Consider the following 21,928-nt stretch of genomic DNA (forward strand, 5'->3'; position numbering starts at 1 on the left):
GAGATTGAGAGTGGCCCTGCAGAAAAGGACGTGGGGGAAGCTGGACATGAGCCAGCAGTGTGCACTTGCAGCCCAGAAGGCCAATGGCAGCCTGAGCTGCATCAGAAGTAGCATGGCCAGAGATGGAGAGAGGGGATCCTGCCCTACTGCTCTGGTGAGACCTCTGCATCCAGCTCTGGGGCTCCCAACACAAGAGGGATGTGGACCTGCTGCAAGGGGTCCAGAGGAGGACCACAAAGCCCATCAGAGGGCTGGAGAACTTCTCATATGAAGCCAGGCTGAAGGAATTGGGGCTGTTCAGCCTGGAGAAGAGAAGGCTCCAGGGAGACCTTAGAGTTACATTTCAGTATCTGAAGGGGACCTAGAGGAAGGCTGGGGAGGGACTGGTCAGAAGGGCCTGTGGGGATAGGCCAAGGGTTTGAAACTGGAGCAGGGTGGATTTAGGTTGGACATCAGGAGGAAGTTCTGCACAGTGAGAGTGGTGAAATACTGGAACAGGCTGACAGGGAGGGGGTTGAGGCCATTCAAGATCAGCCTTGATGTGTCCCTGGGCAGCCTGATCTAGTTGGAGGTGTCCCTGCTGAGTGCAGGGGTGTTGGACAAGACAACCTTTGAGGATCCCTTCCCAACCCAATGCAATCTTTTGAGTCTTACTCCCATCTTCCCCATAACTGTCTCATACCTCTCCTTCAGAGCCACAGGTCTGGTGGCCAAACAAGGTGCTGGAGCTTTTCTACACGAAGCAAAAGAAACACCTGCAGCTCTTACAAGTATTGGTGCTGAGATACCTGCATTCCTGCAGCCCTGCATGCAGGATGCAGCATCTGTCCAAGACTGTGCTGCAGTCCAGCCACAGGCATCTCCATGTGCACGTGGTACAAGAAAGTGACACATTTGCACAGGTATGTTTTATTGTTGTTTTCCTCTCCTGTGTGCACAGGGCTTCAGCTGTCATTTTAAACCACTCAGAACACACAATTTCATACCAATTGTACATACTTTACAGCACAGTTCAACAACAGTAACACAACTGCAGCTACCAACCCAAATGAACAAAATGGCCATGGACATTTACACTAGGCTTCTGTAAACAAGGTTTGGTTTATAAACAATGGGACATGGAATTAACACAGACCACCAGATGAAAGAGGAATGAGCTTGGGGTTTTTTGTTTCTTTCCCTTAAATAAATCACTCTCTTTATAAATACTTCTGTTCTCTCAATATACATTTACAGACAGAATTGGTTAAAAGCAGATTACCTACACTCTTCCTGAAAAAAAAACCTCGAGATGGACCACAGTGTGTGAAATTCACCTAGCATAAGAAGCAAGCATATGATTAGTAGGGTGTTAAAGTATTCCTGTACTTCAGCCTCACTTCTGGTTGTTTACACCAACACTGGGAAGATTGTCACCTCAGGGAATTGGGTTTCACTTGAATTCCAGCAAATTGCAATCAATCTTGTAGTACACATATGGGTAGTACTCCTGCTGACTGAGGTTTAAGCCAGGAATATCCATAGTTGCCTGCAAATAAAGGTTTGAAACCAGTTACACTCTCAGACTCCTGTTCAGAAGCAGGTTCTCATGTTTTAGAGCAAACAGGGCCAGGCAAGACTTCAAGCTTCCGTTTCCACCTTCAAGTGATTCTTTCACTCACAGTGTCTCATCTTTGACAAGTGAAGAAAGGATTGTTCAAAATGAAATCATGGTGGGGGTGTTTTTCTGGTCAAAATCTAAGCAGTTGCCTGCCAATAACTCACATCTGATGCTAAACAGACTGCCAGAAGTACTGCAGTTATGTTTTACTGCTTCTGAGTTTCTGCTGACTGACCCAGGATGTCACAGGAAGTGCAGCATCTTAGTATCACAGCATCAGTCAGGGTTGGAAGGGACCACAAGGATCACCCAGTTCCAACCCCCCTGCCATGGGCAGGGACACCCCACACTGCATCAGGCTGGCCACAGCCTCATCCAGCCTGAGCTTAAACACCTCCAGGGTCTCACATCCCCTTTTCCCCAACAAGACTTAAGAAATCCTCTGAGGGGAAAAAACCCCATCCCATTATTAAATGTGACATCAAATAACCCCCACCATGATTTGTAAGCTTTTCCAATTCAGCTGAGCTGATTGGGTGGTCCTTTTTTAGTTCATCTTTCATTTGGGCAAAAGATATGAGCAAATTAAGCCTCCCAGCAAACCAGTCTGAGAAGAGGAAAATGAGACCTCTGCAGGGGGAAAGGATGACTCCATCCTGACATCAATTCAGCCTCCTTCAGTAAAGGACAACTACATTAAAGACAGCAATGGAACCCCCCCAGGAAATAGTTGTTTCACTATTAAGGCCACTGTGGAGAGTTTGTGTGTTCCCTCTGGGCTCAAAAACCATTAAAATGGTTGAAGTTCCTCACACCTAGTTTCAGCTCCACAGTGACTTGGACTTCTCTCACAGTGTGAGAAATGCAGTCTATAACTTGTCTTCCCATCAGGGGTAGGAAAGACTTCAGTAAGAAGAAATTACATGAGGCTGTTACATGGAGACAATTGTCTGTGCTGAGGGAGAATGGTAAAGATGCTGCTGAGGTTTCTATTATCTTTTAATAAAGCCAAGAGAATTTCTCTCTCTTGTTTAAACAGACTAAACCTACTACTGAAGGGGAGTAGCAGTTACAGAGTGACTTACATCAATGATGGCTGCTGCACTGCTGTCAAGGTGCTTGTACAAGTCATACAAAACCTCCCTCAGTTTCTTCATTGTTTTCTTGTTGGGCTGAAGCAGCATTGCCTGGAAGTTAACTGGCAAACCATACCTGAGGAAGTCAAGCAGAGAGCTATGAAAATCCTGCACTCAGCCTCACCTTTCAGAGCAGAGTTTTCCTTGGAGGAAGAATCCTGTTGCTGAAGAGGAAATTCTGCTCATTTTCCTTCCTGCAAGACTCCTTCTGTAATTCACCAGTGAATCAGAACTTCTTTGTTCTGAGTTGAAAACAACAAAGCAGAAGTCTAAATGCTTTTCAAAGTCATGTAAACCCCTTGACTGCTAAGCACAATGCTCAAAAGGTGCCTCAAGTCTGGGACTAAGTTTTGAATACTCCAATCAGTTTACTTGTGAGACTTTGCTTCTGCCATGAAGTGCAGAACCCAGCCTCCCTCAATCCTCCTTTCTAGGTGTGTGGAAGCATTTGCCAAGATTCAAATCAAGTTCAGCTTCCTTCCTTCCCCAATTTATATTCAAAATAAACCTACAAACCAGCCTAGGAGGCCAGTCAGTGTGGATTTTTCACTTTTCCTCCTCTGGCTGATCCTTTTAGGTTAATATCAAGAAGACTGAAAGACCCTTTCTGCTTTCTGACTACAGCACAAGTCCTTTCAACTCCAAAAAAACCCAAAGCCAAAACACAAACCCAAATCCAGGTCCTCTCCAGTGCAGGAAGAGCTGGTCTTAAGTTAATTTAGTGCCTGTCTTTCTGGATAGGCATGAAAAATATCTGTGGTTTTTTTATAGTTAGAATATTGAATACTATTGAAAAGTTGAGACTGCAGAATGCTAAGAAAGGCAGGTTTTGAAGAGCAGCCAGTTCAAGATGTTAACATACATTACACACAGCCTTTCTGTTCTGAACCATTCACATTTCCCCACTTCACCACAAGATACATAAGCTCTTGTGACAAGGAGCTCAGAAAGCAGGTTAAAAATCAGCAGAAATGCCTTGCTGCAATTCCTAAAGTACTGCTGGACAGACTGCCCAAGGGGCAGGATACACAACTACCTCCCTCAAATATTCCACAGCTGGCAACAAGAGCTATTGCCATCAGCTATTCTTACTGTCCTACTACTAGTTTCCTCCTTCCTGGAAGGGTGGCATTCACACACCTCAGTCTGCTAAAGCCAAGCTAGATAGAATAGAATTAACCAGACTGGAAAAGACCTTTGAGATCATCAAGTCCAACCTACCACCCAACAGCATCTGATCAACTAAACCATGGCACCAAGGGCCACGTCCAATCCCCTCGTGAACACCTCCAGTGATGGTGACTCCACCACCTCCCTGGGCAGCCCATTCCAATGGGCAATCTCTCTCTCTGTGAAGAACTTCTTCCTAACATCCAGCTTACAGCTCCCCTGTAAATGCTTACAAAGTCTCTACAACATCACTGCTCAGGTCTGCCTCATTACCTTAAAACAGATTCAACAAAAACTCTTAGTGCCTTCACGTGAATCCATGCAATGAAAGCTTCACTGAAATTAACCTTCAGCCACCGAACCAGAGGCCCCTGTGAAAGAGGAGAGGAAACCAAAAAGTCAGTGTAAACTTCACAAGAAAAAGATTCAGCCTATTAAGCATGTTTGAATAGACATTCAGTATGCATCCCATGGGAATACAGACAGCTGCAAGGCAGAGTTCACTATGGACATAACGGCTCGAGGTTGTTTCAATAGCAAGTGAAGAGACATTGAACAAGGTTGCCCAGGGAGGTGGTGGAAGCCTCATCCCTGGAGGTTAAGGCCAGGCTGGATGTGGCTCTGGACAACCTGCTCCAGTGTGAGGTGTCCCACAGCAGGGGGGTTGGAAGTGGCTGATCCTTGAGGTCCCTCCCAACCCTGCCAACTCTATGATTCAGTACCCCATTTCACTGCTGTGGGCTAAGTAGCTTAAAGGCCATTTTAGTAACATCTCATTTCTCCATCCAAATACTTGTCCATTTCCAAACTTGGCTCAGTGTGGTGAGGAGCATTTGTGCACAGGAAGCTCCATTTCCCCTGAGCAGCTTGGCTGGGTGGCAAGGGGACTACACTACATCACCCTTGCACTGCTTTCTCAGAATCACAAGAAGTTCATGCAATGGTTATGTAGCAATAACAGCTCTTGAGATGTCTCCTGATTCTATGATGATTGGTTTATCCAGACTCACAAACTGTTTCTTCTTGTCAGTTGACAGCCTGTTCATTTCTTCTTTGTCTGCCTTCATCTCTTCTTCATTGTACTGGAAGTCACGGACCATAAATCTGCGTTGGGAAGTGGAGAAAATCAGAAGTGGCTAGCTAGAAATCCTGCAAAGCAGGAGGGCCAGAGCACACACAGAGTGAAACTCACTTGTATTCTCTGGCTTTGTGCTTGAAGTCATCCACTGCCTTCCTGAACAAGGTGACGTTACAGAGGTAACTGTCTTGGTCCTCAAAGAGCACGCTGCACAGGAGGAGAACAGCTGTCAGAACCCCCAAGGGTCAAGTCCCCACAGATCTGCTCTGCAGTAGCTTACACTGTACTGGATCACCTCAGATTAGATTCCAAGCTAAACACCTTATACAGAAAAGAACTGGAGCTTCTGCACCTGCTCATACTGCTCCCTTCATCAAGGGTGACAGCTTGCATTTCAAAGTCAGAGACCTCAGCACTCAGCTTCTTCATACATGTCTGGCTATTTGCTCAAGCTGAAATTCTTTCACAGAAAAAGGAGCTGAGGCTGGCTCCATGCTGAGGGCTGTGGACTGCAGAACCCTTAGAAATGCAGCTTTGAAAGAAAAAGGAAATGGGTTTAAACCAGAAAAGGATACAAAGTAAAAAGACAAAGATGGGCAAGAAAAAAAAGTGTTTCTTGGGCTGCAAAGGTGACCCCCAGGATTGCTGCTCTACAGTTCAAAGACAATGCTGCTGCATTTTGAGACTTCAGCTTAGGAAAAAAGCTTGAAGAGATTTAGCCTGCTCCTCAGTGTCGTGCTGTCTTCAACACAAACATTACCCAATGGGTTAACAAGTCACCCCCGCCTTAGCTATCCCCAGACCAGTAATTAAACAAATCATCAGCAGATCTCCCACTAGGCTTAGGTTGATCCAATTCAAATGTGAAAATAGCCAGAGCAAGTTCAGCATTTCTAACTGGCACAGAGCTGCCAACACCAGATCTGGCTGATCACAGCTGCACTCTGCCAGTTGAGACTCTGCTTCGTGCTACACACTGACTTGGTTTGCAGTGTGGCTACCACACTGCTCAAAGTGGCTTAACAGCAGCATCAAATCCTGGCCTCAGTCTTGCCCACCAGCTTGGAACTGATGACCTCTGTTAGCCCAAGAGAAACAAGTTACCTTTTTTGGTGAGGGACTTTTTAGGATGCCAGGTAGTGAGAGGAGCAGGGGGAATGGAGCAAAACTGGAAGTGAATAGATTCAGACTGGATGTTAGGAAGAAGTTCTTCCCCAGGAGGGTGGTGAGAGACTGGCACAGGTTGCCCAGGGAGGTGCTGGGAGCCTCACCCCTGGAGGATTTTGCAGCCAGGCTGGATGAGGCTCTGGGCAACCTGCTGTAGTGTGAGGTGTCCCTGCCCATGGCAGGGGGGTTGGAAGTGGATGATCCTTGAGGTCCCTTCCAACCCTAACAATTCTATGATTCTTTGCACACAAGAAAAATCATCTACACTTCCAAGTCCTCAGTCTTCAGTGGCTTTCAAACAGCTTAAGTAACTTGTTTCAAGTCCTCTGAACACAGACATAAAGCTTACAGGCTAGCAGCTAGCAGTTGCTGCTGAACTCTACCACACACAAGCTTTCAGGTGAATGTGCCTGAAGTAGATTAACTTCTCAGTTCCTTGGCCACAGAAGTTAGTTTGATAACATTGTTGAGCCTGCAGTTGGAGATCCTTGGAACTCTTCCTCAAATACAACTGATCAGGCTCAAGCAAGCTGGGCATTTTGACAAGGGTTTGGGCCAAGCTTTAAAATTCCAAGTTGGGACAGCCAAAGAACACTTCTGGAACAGAAGAGAAGCAAATAGGAGATTTAGCATCAAACAACTTACTTGCTGGAACGTGGGACAACCATCTCTGCTAGTGTTTCATATTGCTTAACCCAGTCATTATAATTTGACCTGGAGAACACACAGCTTATGGTTAGACTTCCAGTACTGTAGTAAGAAATCTTAAGATTAATGGTTCAGGCTTTTCCAACAGAACAGCTTCTACTCATCACAACTTTCAACACAGGTGGAGGCTGTCAGGAATACAAAGGCACCAGGGGCAGCCCTCCTCATGCTGGTTTTAAGATGACTGCTAAGCAAACTCTAGCAACAGCAAAAGGAACATTTTATCTTCAGCCTGCCTTTAAGTTTACAAGTGGAATGTTTTTAAATCCAAGACCTGTGGAATTAGTCATCACTAAGCACAGCTCTCAAGCAGACTTCTCTGTCAAGGTTTAGCAGAAACTCCTTGTGCAACTCCACTCTGTTGATTCCCAGTCATGGAATACCTTTAGACAATTACAAATGGGTTCCCCAGAGCTCTGCACTGGAAGTCTGGCAGCCCTGTCTTCCTGTAGTTGGTGGGTAAGGAGGTTCCTCCCAGCAAACCTTCAACACAACAGGAGCAGGGATCCATTGGTAGATACTTAGATCAGTATAAGAGCAGCATTCTGGTTAGGCCACACCTTGAGTCCTGTGTCCAGTTCTGGGCCACTCAATTTAAGAAGGACACAGAGATGCTGGAATGTGTCCAGAGAAGGGCAATGAGGCTGGGGAGGGGTCTGGAGCATAGCCCTATGAGGAGAGGCTGAGGGAGTTGGGGTTGTTTAGCCTGAAGAAGAGAAGGCTCAGGGGAGACCTTATTGCCCTCTACAGCTCCCTGAAGGGAGGTTGTAGCCAGGTGGGGGTTGGTCTCTTCTCCCAAGCAACCAGCACCAGAACAAGAAGACACAGTCTCAAGCTGTGCCAGGGGAAGTTTAGGCTGGAGGTGAGGAGAAAGTTCTTCACAGAGAGAGAGATTTGCCACTGGAATGTGCTGCCCAGGGAGGTGGTGGAGTCCCCATCACTGGAAGTGTTCAAAAAAGGATTGAATGTGGCACTTGGAGCCATGGTTTAGTTGTCATGAGGTGCTAGGTATTAGATAATAGGTTGGACTTGATCTCTGAGGTCTTTTCCAGCCTTGTTGACTCTATGATTCTGGCAATCTGAAACAAAGTACTTCTCTCATGAAGTGGTGAAAAGCCAGCACAGTCCTAACCAGGGTAACTCAATCATTAAGCCTTCTAATTAAAACATCTCATGGTTTCACTCAGTACTTCTTATTTTCATAAGGATACCTTCTGCAACATGACCACTCATGGCTAGTATTAGATAAGAGACACAGGTCTAATCTCTAGTTTCTTAAAGGCATTCCTGAGCACTCAGCATTCCTTGAGTTCTTGTGAACAAAGGAATTCAGGCAGGCAGGCTCATTTGCCTCTCCTAAGCATCCACAAGTTTAGTTTAGCTCATCCAGAGAATTCAGATGTCCTTCCTTACAGTCTGATAAGGCTGTGGGATCTGTTACTTGAGTTAGCTTCCTTCTTTCATTCTGCTATTAGGGCAAACAATAAACTTACTTGGGTACAATCACTAATAACGTGACCAAATACTCTGAATCAAGTACAAAGTCCTCTTTCTTCACAATGTCAGCAAGGCTTCTGGTTAGCAAGCTTCCCCTGCAGGCAGACAGAGACAGCCAGAGTAAATGCATGGGTAGGAACTGAAGTAATTTACATCACACACAGCTGATAAGAGATCATTTTCAAAAATGCATTTGCTGAGCATCCACTATTAGCAGGGCACAAAAAATGTCCTCCTCTGCATTTTGTATCTTGCAGTCTGAAGTCATCACAAGCTTTTATCAGCAGCTCCACTGCTGTGCAGCATTTCCCTAGCCTAAATACATCAGACACCTCAGAAGCCTTTGGAGAGGTGATTTAAAAACACAACAGCTATTAAAGGAGACCTTGTTGTGGCCTTCCAGTATCTTAAGGGGGCCAACAAGAGAGCTGGGGAGGGACTTTATAGGGTGTCAGGGAGTGACAGGACTAGGGGGAATGGAACAGAAATAGAAATAGGGAGATTCAGATTGGATGTTAGGAAGAAGTTCTTCCCCATGAGGGTGGTGAGAGCCTGGCACAGGTTGCCCAGGGAGGTGGTGGAAGCCTCATCCCTGGAGGTTTTAAAGGCCAGGCTGGATGTGGCTGTGAGCAACCTGCAGTAGTGTGAGGTGTCCCTGCCCATGGCAGGGGGGTTGGAACTGGCTGATCCTTGAGGTTCCTTCCAACCCTAACAATTCTGTGATTCTAAACCCATGAATTGTGGAGCCTCAGAGTTACACCTAGCCTAGCACAGACCTACACATAGAGCCTCAATCAAAATGTGAGGCAGCAAATAGCCATGGTTCTGAATCAGCCAGCAGGGCTTCTAGCATTAAGTGTAATGCCAGAGTTGGGTTGGTTTAGTCAAGTGTATTTGTACAGAAGGACTACTGTACCTCAACAGCATTTCAGATGAACATCACAGGTACATGACAAGAGAGCATGCATCCCCTGTTTAATTTATTATCAGCTGTCTCTGCTGGTTACATTTGATGGAAGTAACTCAATAACATTGATGTACTTCAAGCATAAACTGAAGGGAGACTTCCTTGTTTAGACAGACACCTAAGGAGCAGCCTTACCCAGCACTTTAACATCAAGCTTCTCCCAAAAGCCTTTGTGCAGTTCACAACTGCTTATCAATCAAGTGAGCTGTTACCAGCAAATCAGCTGCTAAGAGATGTTCTTCTGTGGCACTGATAAACAGCTGAAAAAACCACATGTGCCCCTTCCCATGCTACAGTTTGCTAGCTGGGTGACCTTCCAGGCTCCGCTGGCAAGCCCCAGCGTGACTCACGCGTTCTTTCTCTCCAAGTTCTGAAGGTTCCCTTTCAGGTTGTTGTATGCTGAGGCTCTTGCTTTCAGGTCATTGTCAATCTGGTTTACTCCCTTCAAGATAAAAAGAAAAGGAACAGCACCTGAAGACCCAGAATGGGTTTTAAATGATTTCTTCATTTCAAAGCTGAGGCCTACCAATGAGAAATGAAGGGAAGAGACACCGGTTCAAAGGTTAATTGCTCCAATGCCTGGCAAAACCCATTCAACATGGAGGAAAAAATCTAAGTCAGACTTCCTTAAAGGGAAAAAATCAGCCAATAAAAGCTACACATCCCCTTCTGGCATCAACTGGACATGTGACTGCACCCAGCTGATCTTTAGCCCATCCACCTTGACACTGCCAGCCTCCCTCTCAGCTGACAGGAGAGAGAATTACAAGGTTCACCTTCAGTCATTTGAAGTTTCCCTCGAATCACTTAAGTTCACCTTCCTGCTGTGCTGCAAGCACACCTGTGAACACTGGCCATCACTTCTCCAGCTGTTACCTCCCCTCTCATTCTATCTTCCCCCTCATTAGAATTTCAATGACAAGCATGATGACACAGCTTCACGGGCAGCAAATCAAGAACTAACAACGCCAAAGCATTTAATGCTTTGCATCATCTGTGACTTAAAAGGAGACTCTCTGGCACCGCATTTGCCTACTAGATTTGCACCATTCCTTGAGGGGAACAGCCTTGGTCACTCAAGGTCAGAGTATCAACTAAATGCATCATTTGCCTGATATCAAATAGCAACATTCAGAGTTCTAAACATGGTCACAATTAATTTAGGCCTTCCCCCCTCGCAAGCAGAGCTACTTCCCATGCCTGCAAAGGCAAACACAGTGGATGCTATCACCACCTCCCTTCACAAACTGCTCTTTCATGCTGCTGGTTTGCAATGGGAGTGGCTTAGAACTACAAAGAAAATGCTGGGTTAGAAGAGACTTTCTTAATTCAGTTAAAACTCAGAGGGGTTTTGGAATGTCTGAAGTTGCAGAGGGTCACCTCCAGGGTAGACAGATAAATTGGATTCAGGGCTGAAACACTGTTTATTTCAGGCAACAAATGTGTCTGTGGAACCAGGCACAGGACACACTGTGTGTTTAACATCCCTGGCAGCCTTCACATCAAAGTTCCAACTGTTCTATTGTTTAGACTCAGACCCTCACATTTGGCTTGCCATTGCTGCTCAAAGAAGCCACATTCCTCAAATCCACCTTCCAGGATTAATCAGCTTTATTACCAAAGATTAATCCCCTGCCAGGCAACTTGGCAGCACCTAGAAGAATACAAAGGTTCACTCCTATTGTTATCCAAGTGCCATGGGGTCATCAAAACCAAGACAAATGGGCTTGGTGACCAAGTTTTGTGCATAAGTATCTCAGTGAGGGAAGGTTTATAAACCAAATCACCTTACCTTTGCAATAATCTCTGAAATATTCTTCAAGGACTGCTTGATTGGGTATTTGGCCATATCCCACTGGAACCTCGTTATATAGGTGACCAAGTCAACTAAAATGGTAAAGAACTTTGTCAGACAGACAGTAAGGAGACTGATGGATTGTAGGGGTGCTGTAGCAGAGGAGTACTGTGAGAGGCTGGGGACTTTCACAGGGGTGAACCCTGCTGCTTAAGGAATTCCAACCTGATTGTTGATTTTAGAAGTTATCCATGGCCTCCACCTTTGGATGTTGGTTTCTCTACCTCTGCAGATTCTAACTGGTGTTTATCACTAAGTCAGTGATGGCTGGAGAAGTACAGGCAAGACCAACTATTTTTTGCTTTGTGTGAAAAATAGGTGGGAGAACAACTGTGCTGGTTAGGATCACTGCACCTGCATGTGAATCCAATCACATCAGCCTCTCCTGCACCACTACAGGATGTGGTGACTTACAGGAAATGGCTTTGAACCCAAAACAATCATTTAAAGACCAAGGCAACTCTTTACTACAATAAAATGGGCCAACATTTCCTTGAGACAACTGCTTTCATCAAAACAGTCTGTCACAAGGTGGGAACAACTGAGTATTCCAGCAGAGCCTACCTGCCCAGATGGCAGACTAATACAGTGATTCTTATGTTCCACCAGAGATCAGTAATGACACACTACAGCCCTAAAGGATCAAAGGCTTCTGTGAGTACCTAGCATGTAGATCTCATTTCTTGTCTTCCTGGCTCCTATAATCTGTTTCAGACTCTGGGGAAAAAGTACTTCCAGGTCTGAACTGGGCTTCAGAATGTCATACAGAGAAGCAGTGCTCAGTATGTTTCAGGATCACTGCCTTCTCCCCTGCTCCTATAGGATGCACACATCATGGTTAGTAATTTACCTCCATTAGCCAGAAGATTCTCCTGAACTTTATCTTTACTGTCCTCTAGGACATCAGCCATGTACTGGGCCACTTTCTTTACAACACTGAAAAAGAAAAGATAAAGACATGAAAAACCCCTGCCATTTGGAGAAATACCATTTATAGAACTGCCCTGACATTGCCCAAGAGTGGATCAAAAAAGGAACTGCTGATTGCTTTGCATAAAAGCTTTACAAGAGCACAAACTGGCAGCAGCATCTCAAGATCAACTGAATACATGCCACAGCTTTACTTAGACCCTTCTCTACTGTTGATACTCATCAGTTACCAACAAGCTCAGGCTATTCCCTCACCTTCAGACAACAGGGGCTGGCTTTAGGTGATGATCTCACTGTATTCCAATCTGGCTTTTAAATCTGTGGTACTTGGAAAAATCCTATCCCCTTCCTGAAAATAGGTAGTGAGGTAGAAATCATCAAGCATCCTGGCCTGTATCAGACATGGCATGGCCAGCAGGAGTAAGGAACTGATTGCCCTGTGCTCAGCACTGATGAGACCACACCTCAGGCACTGTGTCCAGGTTTGGGCACTGCAGTGTAAGACAGATACTGATTGAGGTGCTGGAGCTGGTACAGAGAAGGGCAACGAGGCTGGTGAGAGGTTTGGAGAGCAGGTCACATGAGGAGTGGCTAAGGGAGCTGGGATTGTTTAGCCTGAAGAAAAGGAGGCTGAGAGGAGACCTTATTGCTGTAAAGGAGGCTGTAGTGAGGCCAGTGCTGGGCTCTTCTCCCAAGTAACTAATGGCAGGACAAGAGGTTAATGTCTTCAAGCTGCCCCAGGGGAAGTTTAGGTTGGGAATTAGGCAGAACTTCCTTCCTGGAAGAGTGGTGTGGCATAGGCTGCCCAGGGAGTGGTGAATTCCCCATCCTTGGAGGTATTAAAAAAGAATAAATCAGGAGATATGGCACTTTGGCACATGGTCTTGTGGTCATGGGGGTGTTGGGTAGAAGGTTGGACTTACAGATCTTTTCCAACCTTAATGGTTCTGAGCAATCCACACTAAACACAAGGCAACCATGACAACAAAACACCAAAGATAACTGAGGAGCTATGGAGAAACCTCAGGCCAAAACCCTGATGTCAGCTGACACTCCAGACCTGCCTTCCTCACCAGAAAATCTACATTTAATACCACTCACATGTGCCATGCCAAATAGCTTCCTCTCCTAGTTAGAAAAATACTCCTTAACACTTCCCTTCTGGAAACAGAAGATGGTTCCACGAGCTCTGGTGACAGGAAACTGCCACACTGCCTCCAAAGTCATTTTAAAAGATATTGTTCTCAAGAGCAGCTTAACTTCCTGAAACCTTAGCTTGCTGACTGTCTGCACAGGACCACTATGAAACAAGGAGAAGCCAGAAATGATCTGTGCAGGATTAGAACTCAGCACACCATCACATCACTACTCTAATGGTCCCCCAGGCACCCAGCACCAGAACAAGAGGACACAGTCGCAAGCTGCACCAGGGGAAGTTTAGGCTGGAGGTGAGGAGGAAGTTCTTCACAGAGAGAGTTGTTAGCCTTTGGGATGTGCTGCCCAGGGAGGTGGTGGAGTCACCACCCCTGGAGGTGTTCAAGAGGGGATTGGATGTGGCACTTGGTGCCATGGTCTAGTAGTCACGAGGTGTTGGGTGACAGGTTGGACTTGATGATCTTTGAGGCCTTTTCCAACCTTGTTGATTCTATGGTTCTAGTCTCTGATTCTAATGTTCTGCATGCCAGGTACAAATAAACCATTACCCCTCCACAAAGGCATCCAGTTTGGCCAGCTCATCTGACAGACCAACCAAAACATCCAGTGTGCCAACCTGGAAGGAAAGACAACAATGCATTAGCAATTGGATACAAACATGGACAGATAGCAATGTAAGCTAAATTGCAAACAAAGAGCACCTAAATACCCAATCAGCAAATAGCAATAAAAGCTGAATCTCCTGAAAAGGTTAACTTTGCAGAGCTACATAAAATACTGCACTTGAAGTTTTTCATCAGCTGATCTAAAAAAACCAAGATGGAGTGTTTCTGTTGCTCAAGATGCCCCCAAAGCATCTGCATTGGATCTAATTCACTCCAGTTTCAGCCCTGCACTCCAGCCATCCAAAATGGCTTTAGCTTGGAGATGAGGAGCCTGAGGAGTGACCTCATTTGTGTTTATAAATATGTGCAAGGTGAGTGCCCAGAGGCTGGAGCCAGGCTCTGCTGGGGGATGCCCAATGCCAGCACAAGGGGCAGTGGTGGAAGCTGAGGCATAGGAAGTGCCATGGAAACAGGAGGAAAACTTTTCTCACTGTGAAGGTGACAGAGCACTGGAACAGGCTGACCAGGGGGATTGTAGAGTCTCCCTCTCTGGAGACATTCAAAACCCACCTGGATGCATCCCTGTGTGACCTGCCCTGGGTGATCCTGCTCTGGGAGAGGGGCTAGGCTGGATGATCTCTGGAAGTCCCTTCCAACCCCTAACATTCTGTGAACATATGTGAAAACAACTTTCACATGATGAATTGGCTGCCTTCCCCAAAAGTAATTTGCTTCAATGTTTGGTTTACTACTTCAGATCAAATCCAGAGCTTCTGTGGAGCAAAACTAGAAATGGGTAGATTCAGATTGGATGGTAGGAAGAAGCTCTTCCCCAGGAGGGTGGTGAGAGACTGGCACAGGTTGCCCAGGGAGGTGCTGGAAGCCTCATGCCTGGAGGTGTTTGCAGCCAGGCTGGATGTGGCTCTGGGCAACCTGCTGTGGTGTGAGGTGTCCCTGCCCATGGCAGGGGGGTTGGAAGTGGCTGATCCTTGAGGCTCCTTCCAACCCTAACAATTCTATGATTCTATGTAATCAGGTATCTTGGTGTGGGTGACAACCAGAACATGGAAAACTTTGAAGATACAAGAGTGCTGCAGCAGTCAGACTGTCATGAGCCTGGACTTTCTCCATGTGAAGCAGTGGAGTATCTATAGCTGGCCTACAAGTTTTCACTCACTCTTCCCTTCTCCTTCAGAAAATATTTTCTTCCCTGATTTAATGTAATAATCCAGAGTAATATACAACCCCTTCTGGGGCCAGGGATGACCTTTCTATATCAGACTGTACCATTCAAACATGGACACTACAGTACAGTAAAACATTCTGTTTAGCTCTTTTATAAACAAGTCACAAACTGGTGAAAGATGTCTTAGTGTAAAGAAACAAAGATGATGCAAGCCAAACACACTTCTTACATGACCTGGGGCCTACCTACCTTCAAGTCTGGAATATTGAACTTGGAATTAGTAGAAAGATTGTTATGTTTTGTGGTTGCTGCATGTAGCTTCTCCCATGTCTGTTGACAGGTTTTTTCCCCAGGAGCAGAAATCAGCCAAAACTCGGTCATTTTGTGTCTTTATCTTGATGCTTTCTGCTTCTGAAGATAGAGGCAAGATGCTAATAGAAGCAGGGAGGGGAAAGAAAGAATATCTGCCATTAGTTCTGCATTGAAAGCCTTGCCTGAAGAAAAACATCTCATTGCATTTTACTCAAGTGCAGTTGCAGCCAGTCTACAAGATTTTCCCAATAGTAGCATGTGATTGCAAACTCATTTTTCCCTGTCTACCAAACCACACTGGCACAGTGGGAAAGCCTCTTTAAACAGCCCATGCTGCAAGTTAAAGTGGGCTGAGTTGGCAGCATTAGCATCCTTCAGCTGCAGTTGCACAGAAAGATGAGAGGCAAAGGACCTAACTGAAAATAAATCCAGCAAGGCAGGACCCAAATCCCATTTTCACAGCTGTGTGTATTTCCCAGCATCATACAAACAGAAAGCTTCTTCTGAACACATAAGAGAGGGAAACAACTAATAAAATTGTCAACATCATAGGTGTTCAAATCAATGCTCAGTTCAGGGCAATGTTCTGAAGGAAGGAAATGCAGTAAAAAATATTTACATTCAATAGGCTTCATTCTTCAAGCAAAGAAGGTTCCCCTGGCAACTGGAATTGTCAACACAAAGGAGGACACTTTCTAATCTTGGTATCTCTGCTGTCATTGCAGACCTTCAACAATATTTCACATACTGGTAGCAAGCAAATGAGTATTGCTACTAAATACAAATGGTGCTGAGCCACATGCAAAGGAGCTCAGGAAGTTCAGAGTATCTGTGTTCCACTGTCACTGAGAAACAGAGCAAGTCCCTCATTGAGCCTTACTGGACTTGTAAACATGTCTTTTGTCTAAGAGACAGAAGAATCACGTGAAAGCCTGTCTTGACAGAAGCAAAATGTCAGATTTTGGTATTTGCCATGTCACCTGTGGCAGCTTTGGAAGAGCAGAGACTAACCTACACTTCATAATCAGCACAGACCAGAGCAGTCTTATTTTTGAGAGAGAAAAGTCAAACCCTGCGTTTGTAAGAATGAATACACAGCAGCAAGCTTTGCCCAAAACAACACATCTTCATCTACAAGGTGCTAGGGCCAGCAAAGAATGAAGGGTGTTGATGTCAGAGGTGAGCACAAGAAAGGCCCCTTAGCTGGTTCTTTTGTTCAGCTGCTCAGGAAGCCTAAAGCTGAAGACAGTTTCCCAGCCATTAAGTGACTATCGGGAAGCACAGCTTGTCACTAGCACACCGGCTCTCCTCCCTCGATTAAGGGGCCTTCTTTACAACAAGAGATGATGATAGCCGGTTCTAGAGGCTCTTGATACTGCACACTCCTCATGTCTGGCATTGCATTACTAGGTAACAGCACAGCAGTGCTATCATCTTAAATACAGCCAGTGCAAGCTGGGCACAGCTATTTGAGAAATCAGAATATTTACAAGTCCAGACACTTGTCCCACTCCACACTACTTTGTCCAGCTGGGCCCAGCCCACCGCTGGGCACCCTCCTGTGCTGGGGCCATGCACCTGCACAGCAAGGCTTGGAAATGACCTGTTCTCTCCTCACTGGCACTACTCTCTCTTCTCCCCTAACATGTTGCTAAAGTAGGCTGGAAGAAGGGCTAAGGAGTTCTTTGCTTCTGGAAATAGTATGGGTGAGAAAAGGGGGCCTATCTCAGAAGGATGGGTGGAAAGGTGAAGTTTACTTCCTCCCTTGACTGCTGGGGGAAAGCCTGCGAGAGGGAAGGGTGCTGATGGTTTTGGTATCAGGAAGTATCATGAACTATCAAACCAACATCAGTCACCACCATGTTGCTGAGGCCCTTTGTTTAGGGAAGCACCAAAGGGATTATCTCACATAATGGGCCTCCATGACAGGTCTACTAATTATCAACAGTTTGGAAGAAGACAAAATTTCCTCTTATTTCAACTACTCTGATGCACTCTTTTCCTTAATGCACATCAAAATTGGTTAATACACTCCACATGATGGTGGTTCTACACTTCACTGAACTGTGGACCCATAAAAGACACAGCCAAGTTTACAGTAAACTCCCAGCCATGCAGGAAGACACCACTAAAGCTGACCCAGGCACTCCAAGTGTTTAACCTTTAAATTGGTTTTGTTTGGAGTTGACTAAACCAGGACAGGCTGTGGGATAAATAAACTAGTTTAGGTGGTGGCAGCAGCAGCAGTGTGCAAACACCCAAGTGAAAGACAAGAGCCATACTGTAGAAATCCAGAATCCTCTTCAGCAAGACAACTAGAACACTGTCTTCTCACCTTTGCTACTAACACATAAACAGCCCCTAAATAGTAAGTTTAAAGCTTCCAGAGATGGTATCATCTAAGGAAACACATGTTTACAAAGACACAGCCTTATGCCCTGCCTTACAGATTGGGAACATCAGCTCCCCACTGAAAATCTAAATAACTTCTCCCATGGGAAGAAGAAGAAGAAAACAAACCAACCAAAAGAAACACACAAAACCAACCCCACAATCTTTAACAGACAGAATGAAGTCTTCTCAGAAGGTAAAGCTTTCCACTCTTTTAAAGTAAGTTCAGGTATTCAGACTCCACGTGATTTGCCAGTCTGAAGTCACCAACACCTGCCACCAGGCTTGCAGCAAATCTTTTCTTCATGTTTGAACTCCAATAAACTACAGTACTTCGTTATTCCTTCATATCCGAGGCAAAAATGGATTGTTCAACTGAATGAGCAGGGTTGGGGTTTTTTCCTGTTGCTGACAGCAAAGAGGCACAGGTTGAACAGTTATAGCTCTCAGGAAGTTGGGGCTGTTCAGTCTGGAGAAAAGAAGGCTCTGAGGTGACCTAATTGGAGCCTTCCAGTATCTTAAAGGGGCCTACAAGAAGGCTGGGGAGGGACTTCTCAGGCTTTCAGGTAGTGATAGGAACTAGAGGGAATGGAATGAAGCTGGAGGTGGGGAGATTCAGGCTGGAGGTGAGGAGGAAGCTCTTCCCCATGAGAGTGGTGAAGCCCTGGAATGGGTTGTCCAGGGAGGTGGTTGGGACCCTGTCCCTAGAGGTGTTTAAGACCAGGCTGGATGAGGCTCTGGCCAGCCTGATCTAGTGTGGGGTGTCCCTGCCCATGGCAGGGGGGCTGGAACTAGATGATCCTCATGGTCCCTTCCAACCCTGACTGATACTATGAATTGTTAAGCTAGCAGACTTTTCTCTCCCTCACCATTTCTGCTTTCCTGAAGTCCTGTTCTGTTTCTAACAGCCATGGAAAGCAAGAGGCTTCCCCATTTCAGCCACCTACTCAATGGATGGATTGGCAAACTCACACAAGCAAAAGGGGGAAAAAAGGCTTGGTAGAAGAGTTTTAAATGTTTTGGGTTGGTTTGTTTGATGTGAGGGAGGAAGGAGTTTGAAATCAGAACTATGGGGAACAAGAAACAAGAAGTGAAGATAGGAGAGGTGTTGAGACAAAGAGAGAAAAAATGTGCATCAAGTTAAGGCTTTCAAGGCAATGTTTTTCCTCCTAAACATTCTCCAGTCCGAACCCTACCACACTATGACACCAAGTGAGTAGAAACGACTGCCCTAGTTCTGCTGAACGTGGGTAAAGCCAACCATTAAGCAGTGAAACTGCTTTTGAGGTGCCATTGTTAAGCATTTCCTGACCAACTTCAGCAAAAAGTGTTTGTGATACAGCTGGGGGAGGGGAAATCAGGAAAAGGAGAAACCAAGTTTATACAAGGATCTCTCCAGAGACTCTGTGAACCAAAGTTCAGGATTTCCAGGCACAGGTTCTGGAGTTCCAACTTTGCACACAGCACTCAGCTTGCTCTCTTGATACTTACAACTCCACAGGACATGACATGACTATTTTAATACTAAATAACCAAAGGATAAAACAAACAAACAAACCTTGCAGGACCAGCAGTGCTTTAACAGATCTTTATCTTGGCTCAGTACTCCCAAATTCTTAAGGGCTTAATACCAGAAATTCATTAGAAAGCACTTTTCTCATTGCAGATTCAACAACTGGGCAGATTTTCCCTTGACATGCTCTACAGCCTCTCCCATGGGCTGTTATGAAGAGATTTAACTAACAAACACATTGTCAAGACGTTCTGTTAGCCAAGCTAGCACAACTCCTCTACCAAATGCCTGAAATGCTCCATCCCTTGAAGCTCAGCTCTAGAACAGCTGGTTTTGAACTCTGTGCCACTGTCCAAAGTAAGTTTGATATATTTAAAATGCATTTGGCATGGCTACCTGTAGTTTGTACTGTTTAAGTCTTGCTGTTAGGGTAAATTAATTTCAAACTAACCTTTCATGCAGCATACTCTGCTACAATCAATAAAATTGCTGAACAGCAGTTTCAGTGCTGTACCTAGAAAACCCTACAGCGATGTCAAAACAGAATCTCTACTAAGGCTCCTGGCATGGCAGTTTTTAAAGCCAGAGGACAGCTGGGGGTTTCTTCCCTGTAGAGCCCAACGGGAAAGCTCCCTTTACTAACGCGACTTCCAAGGGTCACAGCATCCAGCGCCAAGCCCCCGTGACGCTGTTTCGTCCAGCTCAGCCCTCAGAAGCGACTCCTGACGCTGGGCGCTCGGCCTCCACTCCTCCTCCTCACAAACAGAAGTGGCCACAGCGAGGAAGGCAGAGCTGCACCCGGAAGATTTCACAACGGAGAGTTCACTTGCCTTGTGCAAAGGCAGACCGGGGCTGGCACACGGGGCGGGGGAGCTGGCTTTCTTCTCCCCAGAGCCGCTGATCGGGATCCCAGGGATTAGATGATAGCACCCATAACGCGGACAGGCGGCAGACCGCACTGTCGCTTCGCACTCCGCAAGACAAACCCCCCCTCCACAGCTGCTACCTCAGTGTCGCGGGAGGCCGGCAGAGCGGCGGCAGGGCAGCCCCGACACCCGGCAGCCCCCGCCGCACTGCCGAGGCCTGTCAGAGCCCCTGAGAGACGCAGCGGCGGGCGGGCCCCCGCCGTTCCGCTGGGCCCGGCCGGCGATGCCCTTCAGGCCAGGCCCCGCGCGCGGCCCGCGGCCGGGGCAGGCCGGAGCGCTGAGCTGCCCGCCCGGGGCGCGCCGCGGCGCGGCCCAACCCTCCTCCGTGCCCCGCTGCGCGCCACGGTCGCGGGCCCCCCGCGCGCCGCCTTTACCCGTCACTGCTCCATCCCCCGCCGGCAGCCGCAGCCGCGCGCCGCCCGCACACCCGCCGGCGGGTCACGTGAAGCGCCGGGTCAGCTGACGCCGCCGCAGCGCCTGTCACGAGACGGCGGAGCGCGGCGGGGGGAGGAGTCTGTGGCGCAGCGGCGCAGTGACGGTCACGGCCGCTCGGGGCGCTCGCGGCTCTGCGGCTGCGAGACTGCGGGTTCGAGACCCGAGCCGCCTCGGCTCGGCTCGGTTCTCTCCCCCTGCTCGCAAAGCAGTCACGGCTCGTCTGGAGCACCGCCTGGCATGGAGTAGAGTTCAGACAAGTTTCCCGCGGTTGCCGCGGGTGCTCAGACCGGCGGGCACCGGCGGGCACCGGCAGCCTTAGGGCCTGGCCATCACTGGCCACCTCCGGGCTAATTGTGGTCTCTCGGAAAACACAGAGTCCTGGGAAAAGCCCTGGCATTCCAATGCACACCGGGGGGTGTGCACGGAGCTGCCGAAGTGCTATTGATGTGAAGGACATAGGAAAGAAGATGATATATGTGCAGATCAAGAGTGGGAAAAGGTTGACCTAGAACGAAAGTATTGCAATTTTATTTGTCTCCTAACTTCCTTTTTCTTACCTGGCACAGTAACTGCTCAGTGAAAAACAGCAGGCTGTAAAATACTCTGTTGCTAGTGAAGTCGATGTCTTTATTGTGTGTAACTGCTTACAATCTGTATGCACAAACCCAGCAGGAACCACATACAAAAAGCAGACACTTTGGTTTACTCATTTGGGTGGAGAAATTTGTTCCTTTTTCAGTTTTTTAGGAAAGACTTGGTGCCATCCTGTAGCTGTGGGTGGCTACTGGGCAACTGCAGCACGGAGGAAGCACAAATATGATCACAGACACCAAAAAGTTGGTTTTACATAGTTCCAGCCCAGCAAAGGATGCTTGTCCATGTCTCTGGGTGCAACTCTAGACCTCTAGTCCTGTGGTCTTCTCCCCATGAAGCACTTACAAGTCTAGCAGCTCCAAACTCCATCAAATTCAAAGTCTCAATGTTGTTCCACAACCTTTAACGTGGCAGGCCAGTCTTCCTTCAAGTCATTTATGTTGTTCCTCAACCACTGCTGGCTTCTGAAACACATTCCCACTACTGAACTGCCCACAGTCATTTGTAATACTCCTGACGTGCTCCTACTGGTACAATTTTATTAGAGACCTATTTCATGGATTATTAGAATGCTAGAGGTCGGAAGGGAGCTCCAAAGATCATTGAGTCCACCCCCCACACACAGCAAGAGCACTTAGGGCAGGTCACACAAGAACACCTCCAGGCAGCTTTTAAAGCTCTCAGGAAGAAGACTCCACAGCCT

At 46.8% G+C, this 21,928-nt stretch overlaps 1 protein-coding gene across 1 annotated transcript; it reads right to left on the reverse strand.

The window, feature by feature from the left end:
• Window positions 1–895: 895 nt before the first annotated feature.
• On the reverse strand, window positions 896–20,671 carry ATP6V1C1 (ATPase H+ transporting V1 subunit C1). Its single transcript, XM_054167337.1, has 13 exons — window positions 20,571–20,671; window positions 15,304–15,485; window positions 13,812–13,879; window positions 12,029–12,114; window positions 11,116–11,210; window positions 9,674–9,765; window positions 8,353–8,451; window positions 6,797–6,865; window positions 5,099–5,191; window positions 4,917–5,010; window positions 4,180–4,277; window positions 2,686–2,812; window positions 896–1,528 (listed from the first exon to the last, which is right to left on the reverse strand). Exons 2-13 carry the CDS (start codon window positions 15,433–15,435, stop codon window positions 1,433–1,435), a joined length of 1,149 nt encoding a protein of 382 aa, XP_054023312.1. The 5' UTR covers window positions 15,436–15,485; window positions 20,571–20,671; the 3' UTR covers window positions 896–1,432.
• Between the last annotated feature and the right edge of the window lie 1,257 nt (window positions 20,672–21,928).

This window comes from Dryobates pubescens, chromosome 14, assembly GCF_014839835.1.
Source record: "Dryobates pubescens isolate bDryPub1 chromosome 14, bDryPub1.pri, whole genome shotgun sequence".
Classification (NCBI taxonomy): domain Eukaryota; kingdom Metazoa; phylum Chordata; class Aves; order Piciformes; family Picidae; genus Dryobates; species Dryobates pubescens.